Source organism: Chionomys nivalis, chromosome 4 (genome assembly GCF_950005125.1).
Source record: "Chionomys nivalis chromosome 4, mChiNiv1.1, whole genome shotgun sequence".
In the NCBI taxonomy this organism is placed as follows: domain Eukaryota; kingdom Metazoa; phylum Chordata; class Mammalia; order Rodentia; family Cricetidae; genus Chionomys; species Chionomys nivalis.
The window spans coordinates 52651332-52664626 of NC_080089.1; the positions used below are offsets into that span (position 1 = coordinate 52651332).

The 13295-nt window shown below is 45.5% G+C and overlaps 1 protein-coding gene across 1 annotated transcript in view; it reads right to left on the reverse strand.

Annotated features, from left to right (window-relative positions):
• The window catches only part of Cul5 (cullin 5), a 48197-nt gene extending 43195 nt beyond the window's left edge, over positions 1-5002 (reverse strand). The window contains exon 1 of the mRNA XM_057767040.1: positions 4865-5002. Within this exon, the coding sequence (XP_057623023.1) occupies positions 4865-4888 (24 nt within the window). The 5' untranslated portion in view covers positions 4889-5002. The remainder of the gene's footprint in view (positions 1-4864) is intronic.
• Positions 5003-13295: the final 8293 nt, after the last annotated feature.

The window sequence follows — 13295 nt, forward strand, 5'->3', positions numbered from 1 at the left end:
CATTTAAAAAAAAATAAAAACAATAAACTAGTAATGGTGGCATTTGTATAATCCCAGTGCTGATGCATCCGTGAGGGTCCCTGCTAGGCTAACTGGCAAATTCTAGCCAAGTGAGAGTCACTGTGTCGAAGAACAAGGTGGACAGCTCCTGGGGAATGAGACCTGAAGCTGACCTCTGGCTTCCACATTCATACATGTATGTATGCATATTCATACATGCACACCTGCAAACAGAGTACCCATTCTTCAAAACTCAGCTCCAATGCTCTCTTCACAACACTATTCCATCAGAAACTTTCTTCACCTGTGTAGCACCATTTCAGAAATGTCTGCCTTTGAGTAAACCATCAGTACCATCTTCTCTTTGAGTATAATGAACTCCCATAGAGCAAGGACATTATACATACCTTTGTATTCTTAACGGTACCTTGCATGTTGTTTTCCAATAAATAATTTTAATAATGAATAAGTTCTAGACACTTAGAATTGGTAATTTATATTTTCATTTTCCTTCTCTTTCCAAATGACAAAAATTTTGTGATGAGAAAAAGCTAAGCTTCCTATTTAATCCTTTTTCAGTTTCTTGTTAAGAGTCAACTGGAAAGTTCTCAAATGATTGAACTACAGACGGTATCTAAGCAAGAAATTGATATGGTCAGATAGAGATCAGATCAGCACTAAGAGAAAAAAATAGTGAAATAGAACCAGATGGTGGTGGTATACTCCTTTAATCCCAGCACTCAAAAAGCAGAGCTAGATGGATTTCTGAGTTGAGGACAGCCTGGTCTACAGAGTTCAAGGTCAGCTAAGACTACACAGAGAAAACCTGTCTCAAAGGGAAAAAAAAGTAGTGAAATAGGAGTTAGGACTGTACCAGAAAAAAAAATACAAAGAGAGAAAGTGCTGAAGATTCAATCCTGAGAAATAATTTGGATGTCAGTGAAAAACAGGTAATTGGGGAAGACAGTAAAATATGGAGAGCGAAAAAAAAAAATCACACAAACAAGTAAGACAGCAGATGATGTGATCAACAATACCAGAAGAACGGATGACGCTTATCAAGAGAATCTGGGTTGTCAATCAGGATACTATCAATGCTTTTACACTTGATAGCTTCAAGATAACCACGTGGGTAAACTAAGGAAAAAGAGCTACAAAGCAGCCCATAGACAAAGTCTGAGGCAGAAGCAGAGTAATGGCTAAGTTTACAAAGGAGACACAAACTTTCGTATAACTTAGAGAAGTAAGGGAAAAGGGATAGCAGAGAAGGGAGACATGCCACCAAGTCTTGGGGGACAGCGAAGGCTAAAAAAGAACAGGTGGAAGGTGACTTGAAAAGCACAATACAGAGAAACCAGAAAAATGTGTGGTATGACCAAGGGAATACAGGTCTTAATTGGTAGGTAATGTGCTAAGAACTGAGGTATGAAATTCAACTGCTTTGATAACTGCTATTTGGAATAGAATAATCAACTGAAAAAGAAGAAAATGAGCCCAGATGACAACTACGAAAGAAAAAGAACAAGCACAATTAAGTTTCAGAAGTAATCTAAAATAGATGAAAGAGCACTATCACATTGCGAGAAATGTTCTACAGATAGACTGTGCAAGTAAAAAAAAAAAAAAAAAAAAAAGATAAAGTACCCAAGTAAAAGGGGGTCAGATTTAACAGCTGATGAACTGTATGTCAAAATAAACTACACAGATCTTTCTATACTCAAAAGATTTCCAAGATCCAATAACAGTTCACTTGATAAAAGAAGAAAATACAATCTCAAAATTCCAATATAAAACCATGTCTTAGAATTTCACATGAAGTTTCTTTTGTTTGTTTCGTTGGTTGGTTTTTTGGTTTTATAGGACAGGGTTTCTCTGTGTAGCTTTGGAGCCTGTCCTGGAATTCACTCTAAAGACTAAAATGACCTTGAATGATCCTCCTGCCTCTGCCTCTCTTAAGTGCTGGAATTAAAGGTGTGCACCACCATTGCCTGGCTCACATTAAGTTTCTAATCTTAAATTTCTTTAAGATTAGGATGTACTAGTTATTTCTCTGAAATATGTCAACTAAAACAAAACCCCACACCAAAGAAATTAAACAAAACAAAAATACCACCTTTTGTCAAGAAACAAGTAAATAAGGCTTCCTTGGAGGGATTCAGCATGCTTCACGTAGAGTTAGTAGAGCCTGGCCGACATTTTTTTCTCATCTCTGGACATACTAATTTTCACTTTGGTAAAATCTTGTTGCAGAAGGAAGTCCATGGCATTTCTCTACTAATCCCCCAAAAAGAAAAGTAGGCTAATTTGGTCTCTCTCTAGTCCTGTATCTATTCAAGGTATTAGCAGCCTTGAATTTAATAATCCCATAAATTACATTACAGATGGACTCTGGCAGGTCTTCACATATTTCTTCAGTCTTCCCATTTTATGATTAGTACTTTTCAATATGCATTTGGAATTCAACCTGCCAGCTTTTAAAACAAAATTATGAATTTAGGATGGAGAGGGTAGATCGTACCTTATAGGCAGTCAAGCAATGAACAAGTCAGAAGCTTGCAAAGAATCAGGAACCCAATATTTCTTAAACACACTTCAAGTAATCACATAAAAATACTGTTTATGTGAACATGAGAGCATTAACATGGATTTTGAGAAATTTCTGAACTACTGCATTAGGATTATAGGCAGGGGTCCAGGAAGATGGCTCTGGGGTGAAGTGAGCTGGAGTCCTAGGAGCTACATAAGGCTGGGAGCAGAGAACTGACTCCACAAAGCTGACCTCTGCTCTCCTACACCCATGCGATGTACTCACGCACACAGCAGCTTAAGGCAAACTGGGAAGTGAGCATGATCAAAATACACTATGCATATGAAATGCTCCAACATTAACAAAAATAAATTAGAACAAAAAAATCTAGGGGCTGGCAAGATGATACAGCAGATAAGACGCTCTTGTGCCAAGCAAGCCTGACAGCCCTGAGCTTGACCTCCAGATCCCAGGTGGAATGGGAGAATCCTCACAAGTTGCTCTCTGACCTGGGTGTGTGTCTGCACTCTCACACACACTACTATGAAAAACAAAGCCAAGTAGAGTCAGTAATACCACTTCTGTGAATTAGTCTATAATGTAATTTCAGCTGGTTCCAAATTCACTACTCAATTCCGGCTGCCGTACTAACAATGACCCAAACCTCCAGGACCAGATTTAACTGTTTTCGTTTTGTTTGGTGGGGGAGTGGTAGGGTTTCTCTGTGTAACAGCCCCGTCTGTCTATCCTGCGGAACTCACTTTGTAGACCAGGCTGGCCTTGATCTCACAGAGAGCCGCCTGCCTCTGCCTCCCGAGTGCTGGGATTAAAGGCGTGCGCCACCACCGCCCGGCCGTTCTTATAGGTAGTTCTAGGGCTTTAGTGATTGTATATTAAATGCCATCACTGTTTGTTTAAGTATTTTACATAATTAATTTGATCATCACAACAGCGTTATGAGAAAAATGGTACTAATGGTTGTGAAGGAAGAAACTTGGGCAGAGGTTAAGGAACTCAAAGTGATACAGCTCTTAAGAGACAAAAATCTGTCCGGCGGTAGTGGCCTTTAATCCCAGTACTTGGGAGACAGAGGCAGGTGGATCTCTTATGAGTTCGAGGCCAGCCTGGTGGTCTACAGAGCACGTTCCGGGACAGGCACCAAAAAGCTATTGAGAAATCTGTCTCAAAAAACACTAAAAGTGGTGGCCTGCTCTACAGAGCTAGTTCAAGGACAGCCAAGGCTACGCAGAGAAACCACGTATTGAAAAAAATCAAGACATAGAAATTCAGGGAATCTAAGTCCTTATTAAAGGACTCCCCAGGGCGGTGATGCAGGTCTCAATCTCTGCAGACCGAGGCAGAAGGATTTCTGTGAGTTTGAGGCCAGCACGTTCTGGCAAAATGGAGATAAAGAGACCCTGTTTTTGGAGGGGGGTTAGGGTGGGGGTAGCGTTTTCTATTTTATTATTATTCGTCCACGCAGCCTGAAAACAGTTTATTTTCCCTCAGATGATCACTACTCCCATTTCAGTTAGTATTTTTAGGATAGGATTCTTACTAAATACACAAACATAACTCAAATTCACCCCATAGCTTCCTCAGTCCTTCGCTAACTTTTTAACAGAATCTGCTCCCCCCATCTCCCCCGTGCCTCTCTTGGGATTTAAAACTTTTCAATGTCTTCTTTGAGAAAAGAAACTTGCCTACAACCTAAAATGATGGTAGCACTTCATCAGGGTGCCATCTGATGTATAAGGGGAGTCGGGTTGGAGAGACAGTTCAAGGAACAAAAAAGGGTGTAAATATGAAGTCAAGAATGAGAGAACTAGAGGGAAGGTGTAACATGCAGAAAAAGGAGAAAAGGGGTAGAATGGGAGGAAGGCACTGCATTCTGACTCGCATTTCCTGAAGAAAGAGGGAGACCAGAAATTAAGGAACTGGAGGGGAGAGGGGTCCAGTCATTGAAACCGTTTAGGTATCATTTTGTTGGGACTGTTCCTATTATGTCTTTGACTCTCGCATCAGAAGAAACGGACCTTCCGAGTCACAATGACTGGGCCGCGGAGGGCCCAGCGACACTGCTCTCGAGAGCTCGCAGCCTGGGTTGGTCCCCTCGAAAGCATCGCTCCGAGTCAGTCTGCGGTAGGAACCGCCGGAGCCTCAGGACCCCGAGGCCAGGGCCCCGCGTCGGGGTGCTGGGGGACAGCCGCCCCGGTTCCCCTTCTGGTAGACAACCCTGAAACACTCACATCTCGCCTCTCACTCCGAGCCCGGCCCTCCCAGGGCAACTAAACGCCTAGGTGGCGAGCAGGAGCCCGGCAGGAGGCAGGGGCTTACCTTTAACAGATTAGACGTCGCCATGTTCCTTCAACTTGGACTCTCGCGAGAGGCGGCGAGAATTGGCGGCGCTCCGGGCCAGGCCTCCTTGGGAGGCCGGAGTTCCCAGCAGGGCCCCGCGGGCTGCGGCCGAGATGCTGGGGGGATGCTGGAGCTGCGTGCCGTCCGCGCCGAGCTCGTCCCCGGCACCCGTGCTTCCTCGGGGGTCCCCGCTACATGGTCACCGTGGCCTGCCCACGCGAGAGAACGCATGCAAAGACTCCAGGGGACGCGAGCGAAGAACGGTGGGAAGGGACCAGGAGCCGACCTAGCCGGGAAGAGGTAGCATCTACCTCCTGGGCCTCCCACACTCGTCTCCGGGTGAGCCTCTGGGGTTGCACTCGCGGCGGCTGCCGGCAACGACTTTTAACTCGGCTGAGGCCTGGCACCTCGGGTTCCGTGGTGGCGTCACGTGACGCGGCGGGCGGGGGCTCGCTGGGGAGCAACCGTGGAGCCTGCGAGCCGCCGGGTCCGGAGGCCGGGCCGAGGGTGCGAGCGCGCCCTCTATTGGCTGGAGCCGGCGCCGCCCTCACCCGCTCGCCCCAGATCCAGGGACTACGGTTCTTAGCTCTGGATTAGATTAGCCCAGAGAAAAGCCAAAAAAGAAAAAGAAAACAAAACTTTTGAGCCGGGCGGTGGTGGCGCACGCCTTTAATCCCAGCACTTGGGAGGCAGAGGCAGGTGGATCTCTGTGAGTTCGAGACCAGCCTGGTCTACAAGAGCTAGTTCCAGGACAGGCTCCAAAACCACAGAGAAACCCTGTCTCGAAAAACCAAAAAAAAAAAAAAAAAAAAAAAAAAAAAAAAATTGTCTACTGCCATACCACCACCCTGAACGAGCCTGATCTCGTCTGATCTGGGAAGCTAAGCAGGGTCGGGCCTGATTAGTACTTGGATGGGAGACCACCTGAGAATTAAAAAAAAGAAAGAAAGAAAACAGTGGTTTTAGTGACATCTGCCTTCAATCCCAGCACTTGGAAGACTGAGGCTGGTGGAACTCTGTGAGTTCAAGGCCAGGATAGCCAGATTTACACAAATCCTGTCTTGGAAAAACAAACAAAAAAAGTTCTCTAATCTCTTCCCTCCTCCCTCATAAAACTTTCCTTGTTAGAAGTGTGTTTTTGCTTTCTCATCTGTTTCCTCTTTATACATTACAGTATATATTAAAATTTTTCTCAAATATTGTTGATGCATTGTATTTTGTATTAATTATATATTAGAATAACCTGGGGTGCTTTTTAAAAAAACAGACTTTCAGGCGCCACTCTATTTTATTTCATAAGTAAAGAGATCTCAAATTGCCAGGCAGTAGTGGGGCACACTTTTAATTCCAACACTTGAGAGGCAGAGGCAGGCGAATTTTGTCCCAGGCATTCCAGATAGCTTTGTTTGTTTGTTTATATTTAGATGTCTTTCTAAGTAGACTTGGATGGCGAGGAATTCTCTATGTAGACCAGGCACTAGAGTGCTGGGATTTTAAGTGTATGCCTCCAAAATAACCAAAAATTCCTTGTATCTGCTTTGGGATGGGTGTGTTAGAGCAAGCCTTTAACTCCAGCCCTCTGGTGAGTTCCTACCAATCAGAGCTATACAGTAAGATGCTGTCTTAAGAAAATGATGCTTAAGATGGGATAAGATCTCCATTTCTCTTAGACATTGAGTGATTTACTTAACCACAGTAAATCTTAATTTCCTCATTGGTGAAATTAGTATAAAAACATCTACATCTTAGAGCTATGGCAAAGATTGATAAAGGCTAGAGAGATGGCCCTGTGGTTAAGAGCACTGACTGCTCTTCCAGAGGAGCTTGGTTTGATTTCCAGTAGCTACAGGGGATTCACAAGTGGTTTCTGTCTGACCTCTACGGGCACTAGGCATGCGCATGGTACACAAATATACATCAAGCAAAAACACATAAAAATTTTTAAACTTTAAATATAATAATGATATAAAATGTAATGTTTAATTTGTTATACATATAGGCATTCAGTGTGATAAGATTTAAAGTGTATGTTTACTATATGTAAGACATAGTTCTATATATTTTAATAGGTTAATACATTGAATGCTAGAATTTATTACTTCTTGCAGAGACCTTAAGTATTAATTAGATGTCACAGGTGAGAAGAGCTGTGAAGGAAAAACAAAAACGCAGAAGATACAGCCAGATGGGCTAGTCAGCCACAGGCCAGCCAGGGTCCTCAAGGCCCTGGCTGGAGGAAGACCTCCATGGGTCTGCTCAGTGCCGATTATGATAAGCAAATAAGTGTGGAGAAATGGGAGAGAAAGAAAAACAGAATGGTCCACACACTGTGGAAAGAGACAGAAAGGAAGACAGTGAGCAGTAGGCAGATGTTAGATGCCTACTTGCCACCTGGGGCTGTGGTGAAGGCCATGAAGAGTAGACCGAGGGGGAGGTCTGCTTGCTACCCAGGGCCACTGCCAAGGGCCATGTGTGGGTCCCTGGTCCTACAGCAGCCAGGGTCTGTGTTGATATACATGGCTCCTGTTGCCATGGAGGGCCATGCTGATACCAGCGGCCTGAGCCACCACCTGGGGCCATGTTGAAGATCCCTGGCCAGGCTGCTGCTGGAGCCATGCTAGTCTGGGTAGCCTTCGCCGCTACCTGGGGCCATGATGACAGCCAGACCTGGGCTGCTGCCAGGGGTCATGTCTGATCATGTCCGACCCTATTACAGCCAAGGTCTGTGTTGATATCCTTGACCCAAGTTGCCACCAAAGGCCACATAAAGCCTGGGGTCTAGGTAGCAACCTGTGGCCTTATTGGTATCTGGGGACCACGCTGCTGCTGGGATCATTCTGATCTGAGTGGCCAGGGCTACCACCTGGAGCTGCAATGTCTGTGGGGCCTAGCTGAGGGCCATGCTTGAGTCCATGACCCTACTATAGCCAGGGTCTGTGCTAAGCAATGTCCGAGGCTCCTTTTACCATAGAAAGCCATGCAGATGCCTGAGGTCTAAGGCCATGTTGTTGTCTGAGGGCCACACTGCTGTGTGACCCATGCCAATCTGAGTGGCCTGCACTGCCACCGGGGGCAGTGGTGACATCCAGACCGGGCTGCTGCCTAGGACCATGTCTGGGTCTGTGTGATCCTACCGTGGCTGGAGCACATCTGCTGGTGCACCACCATGCTTCCCACCATGATGATAATGGACTAAACCTCTGAACCTGTGAGCCAACCCCAGTTCAGTGAGTTGGCATGGTCATGGCATCTCTTCACAACAATAAAAACCCTGAGTCGGCGCACACCTTTAATCCCAGCACTTGGGAGGCAGAGGCAGGCGGATCTCTGTGAGTTCGAGACCAGCCTGGTCTACAAGAGCTAGTTCCAGGACAGGCTCCAAAACCACAGAGAAACCCTGTCGGGGAGGGCGGGGGGCGGGGGGGGAACGACAATAAAAACCCTGAGCAAACTAAGACACTTGGGAACAGGAAGCTGGAAGCTCAGCCTCAGGCAGTTCATCCATGGAGAGAAAGTCCAGGCAGAAACTGACTGCCTCAACCCCCTCGGGACTTTCTACTGGATATTTGTAAGCACTAGACATGATGTTCTCTATCCGCTGCTCTTTGCTCTTTCACTTGGAAGCCTTTACTTTGGATACTCTGCTTTGCCCAGGACGGTCACTTGGGAACTCCAGCTGACAGCTGCAGTGGGGTTTGCACGGTTGATACCTGCTGCATGTCTGTAAGCCTGGATTTGACGGGTTATCTTTTGTGTGCTTTCTCAGGTGGATTACTCCAGTTGTCTCTGCTGGATGTTTTGCTGTCTAATTCTTTCAATCTATTTTACTTCTGCTTACTGTGTATTTAATAAACTCACTCATTCAAAATGGAAAGTGTGGCTGTCGTAGATCATTCTGGACCATATAGAGCAGGGGTTTCTGCACCGTTGAGTGTATATAACCTTTGAGCTCTCTAAATTTTGCTTCCTGAGTCTCATTAGCCTCCCTCCTCTCTTTAGGAAGAAGTGTTTCAGTAAGGAGGAAGTAGCTACACAATGTACCATCCCTTCCTCTGGCTTACATTCTTTCCATCCTCTTATATGATGTTCCCTGAGCGCGCGTGTACGCACGTGTGTGTGTGTGTGTGTGTGTGTGTGTGTGTGTGTAGGGGTGGACACTATAGGTACCTGATTATTTTCTTCCATTGGTCACTGAGCACTGGACCACTCTGCCACAGCAACCGTTATTCTCAGGAGGCTAACTAGCTGGTTAATGAGTCTCTGCAGTACACTGCAAGAAAAAAATATCCCTCCAAGACAAACCAGGCTGACAGCAGCAGTAATTATGTGTATAATCACAGATGTTTAGAAGGCAATTTAATAGGCACATAATACCCATTTAACAACACAGTTGCAATTGCTTCCCCACTGGGGCCTAAGACCTTCCCAGACATTGGCTTTTTGTCCTGGCTTATGGCACTACATGTGAATTTTCTCCCGTGGAGCAGACTTTAAATCCACTTGGAAAATAGTTGTTTACACTCGTAACAGTCATGCCACTATACACCAAGGAGCACACTTCCTCTCTTAGGGTAGCATGAAGATCCATGCCAAGCGCCAGGCAATGGTATCGCATACTTTTAATCCCAGAATTCGAGAGGCAGAGGAAGGCAGATCTCTGAGTTTGAGGCCAGCCTAGGCTACACAGAAAAACCCTATCTTGAAAACACACACACACACAGAGAACAAAAGATCCAAACCAAGCAAGATGATCTACCCCCAGCATCTTACGTATTCCACTCAGGAATGAAAGCTAGGAGGGAGTTTTGTGTTGAGTGTCAGGCCGATTTCCCTTACATCCTTTCAGACAAAGCATGGAGTGTCTTCAGAAATAAGAACTTACAGTCAGTGGTAAGACTCGGGGTGGGGTAGGGATATTCTAGGACCTCCCTGACCAACAACTCCTAGGGAGGGTCCACCCTTAGCCATGGATATTTGCCTCCAAACCTTCCTGACTGGATGCACTATCCGATATAGCCTGCTTTGTATTAGTTGTCTTGTCAAAAGAGCGTAACTTAGTTGGTACAGTTCTTGCTCAACATGCACATAAACAAGGAGAGGTGCTGCCAACCTGATCAGAAATTCAAGATCATCCTCAACTAGTAGTGAGCTCAAGGCCAGTCTGGGCTAAGATTCACAGTCGGACACGAGGTTAGTGTAGTAGTCAATCTTGTCTACTTGACAGGATTTAGAATCACTGTGAAAACAGCCTCTGGGCCTGTCTGTGAGGCGTTCTCTACATTGGTTAATTAATTGCCATGAGAAGATCTGACCTAACTGGAAGAGAAAGGAAGCTGGACAGTAGGATTCATTGCTCTCGGTTTCCAGGGTAGATCTAATGGGACTATCATAGAAACCTGGGACCAGCCTCATTTAGTCTCTGTGGCTCCTCCCAGAGCTTCTCACCCCGCCCCCTCCCCTAACCCTCTCCTGTCCAGGGGCTGGGCTTCCCTTCCCTCAGTTTCAGATCCCTTGTGACTCAGCCCTTTTGGGAAAGCCCTCTCGGTCTCTTGGTTCCCGACACTCTCTGTGTCCCATTGGCCTCCTCTTCCTCCTCACTTCCTCTCGCACTCTCTCTGCCCCTCTTCTCTCACAGCCCTGTCAGTCTCGACCCTCCCACACACATGAACTTTCCCTCATGTCTTTTCTCGACGCTACTCCCTGGCTAGGATGGGTTGTACCCATGAACTGTGAGCCTCTTCTTGAGAGCTTGTGTCAGGGTGTTCTGTCACTCTGATGAGAAAAGTAACTTAGCTGGGTAGAGAGGCCTGAAAGACACTACCCCATCCAGCCCTACATAATCCACAGCCATTTTCATGAGTCCTTCAGCCTCCTTGCTGGGGTGCTATTGCTGCTGCTGCTGTGGCGGCGGTTCCACTGTGCTTCTCCTCACCTGATGGTCTCTGTAGGGCAGGCCTGGCTGCTTTATTTGGCTCAAACCCAAAAAGGTCCAGGGTTCACTCAGATAAGAGTCTTTCCAGTGCTGGGACCATAGGTATGCCACTGGTCATAGTCATGGTCATGCATTTGGATCTCTCCTTCATCAAAATAAATATATATTTCCTCTTTAATATATAATATAAATATTTTAAAGGTTTATTTATTTATTGTTTTTTTTTTTATTTTTGAGGCAGGGCTTCTCTGTAGCTTTGGAGCCCCCTAGCTCTTGTAGGAGGCAGAGGCAGGCAGATCTCTGTAAGTTCAAGGCCAGCCTGGTCTACAAGAACCAGTTCCAGGACAGGCTCTAAAACTTCAGCAAAACCCTGTCTCAAAATAAATTAATTAATTAATTAAAAAAAAGCCAGTGGATAGTACCCTAATTCATAGTCTTCTGGAATATAGTTCTTATAGTATATAGGTGTGTGTGTATATATATATGGTATAGTTGTGGGCTTCTCAAAGTGATTACCAGAGGACTCACTGGATTTGATTCCTTTTGTTAATGGTAGTGACCTTGGTATCACACCTCTGAGGGTGTTAATAACTCCTCAATTGTTCCTGCCAACTGAGTTATTTCCCAAATTACCCACTTATATCCCAACTCTCTGTCTCAAACACTGCCTTAAAACAAAACACTTTACTGGGCTGGGAAGATATCTCAGTAGCTAAAAGCTTTTGTCCCACAAACCTGGTGACCTGAGTTTAGATCTCTGTGACTGACTACTAGACTGGGAAGATATCTCAGTGGCTAAAAGCTTTTGTCCCACAAACCTGGTGACCTGAGTTTAGATCCCTGTGACTGACTACTTTACTAGACTGGGAAGAAACTCATTGGCTAAAAGCTTTTGTCACACAAGCCCGGTTGCCTAAGTTTGGCTCTCTGGAACCCATTGTTTGGTTGGGGGCTTTACGCCAGCCCCCTAGCATCCATGTATACAAAGAATCTGGAATGTTTGGTCAGAAGTGTCACCTCAACCCCTCTCCATTTCAAACTCCCTCCCCTGGGAGTTGCCAACCTCTACCTCCAAGAAAGCCAGCCAAACGATGACCCCTCTCCAGGGAGGGTCAAGACGACTCTCATAGGCTATTTAAACTCCCCAGAGAACCAACACGTGGTCTCCCTTTTACCTCTCCGTGTTTTCCTGGTGCTACCCAGGAGTGCTGGCATCCATTAAACCTTGGTTTCTTCTAATTCGGTTTGATTTGGTCTGATTTGGATTATTGCATTGGCAGAGAGGTTTGTCATTTTGGAAAAAAACTTAATGCCCTGTAGAAGTTGGACATGATAATATATAACTGTAATACTTGTTCTCCTACCACCAAATGGGAAGCAGACAGGCAAATCCCTTGGAGTTCAAGGCTGTTAATATTCAGGCATCTGTACTGGTCTGCCCTTGGGGTCCTGACAGAAGATGTCCTCAGCTGCAGCCCCTAAGAACACCCCCTGTGCACATTCCCTACAGTCTCTTAAAAGATGGACCTTGCCCACCTTCAGGCTCTTTCTCTCCCTCCCTCTCTCTTTCTCTTCCACCACTCTTGTCCCTAGGGACAAGTCCCTGCCCTCCTCACACCCCTTTCCCTACTCCCTTCTCTGCCTTTTCTCTCTCCTCTTCCAATAAACCTCCCATGTGAGCCCTGTTGTAAGGCTTGACTCCTTCCCACAGACTTTAAATTATGACACAGATATTTCTCCAGCACCTTTTTACTTTCATTTTGAATGATTCTCAATAGAATCATTTCCTTTGGGAAATATGTGTGGGCTTTGGTAAAGGACAAAAATATATACAATGGTAGCGTCTCTAAACAAAATAATTCTTTAGAAAAAAAAATCCTGGCCACTGCGGAACCAGAAATTGCATTGTGCCTGTCTAGTTACACCAGGAGCAGAAAAGTTAGAGATTTACTAGACACCTGATCCCAAGGATGAAATGCCTACAGTTCAGATCCCGAGCCTGAGGCCATTAAGGGTAAGAGTTCAGTTAATAAGTGTAGAGAAATCAGAATGGTACAATATAATGGGAAAAGAGTAAGACATCAGGACCTTACCTTTTGGGAACATTAAGAGGGGAGCAGGCCCATATAGAAAACTAAGAAAGTGTAGTGTAGTATTCATTCCCCAGAAAAAGTCCTTTTCCTGAGGTCGGGCATTTGTATAAGGGTTTCCGTTCCCTTGGGGGCTAAGGCAGTCATTCTCCTTATTTCTAGCAAGAGGCACTTATGTCCCCTTCAGTAACATGCAGGGCCCAGCCCCACAGGCTTGCTAGAGACCACCCAGGCACCACCCAGGAACAGACCAAACAAGGGGAAATATCTAACATTCCAACCATTATATATAGAATCACCTGATGTCCTTTAGCCCAGCATCACCCATCCCTTTCACCAAGACACCCCTAGACAAATGTCAGCCAATCAGGGGTCCTGGACCTTAGAA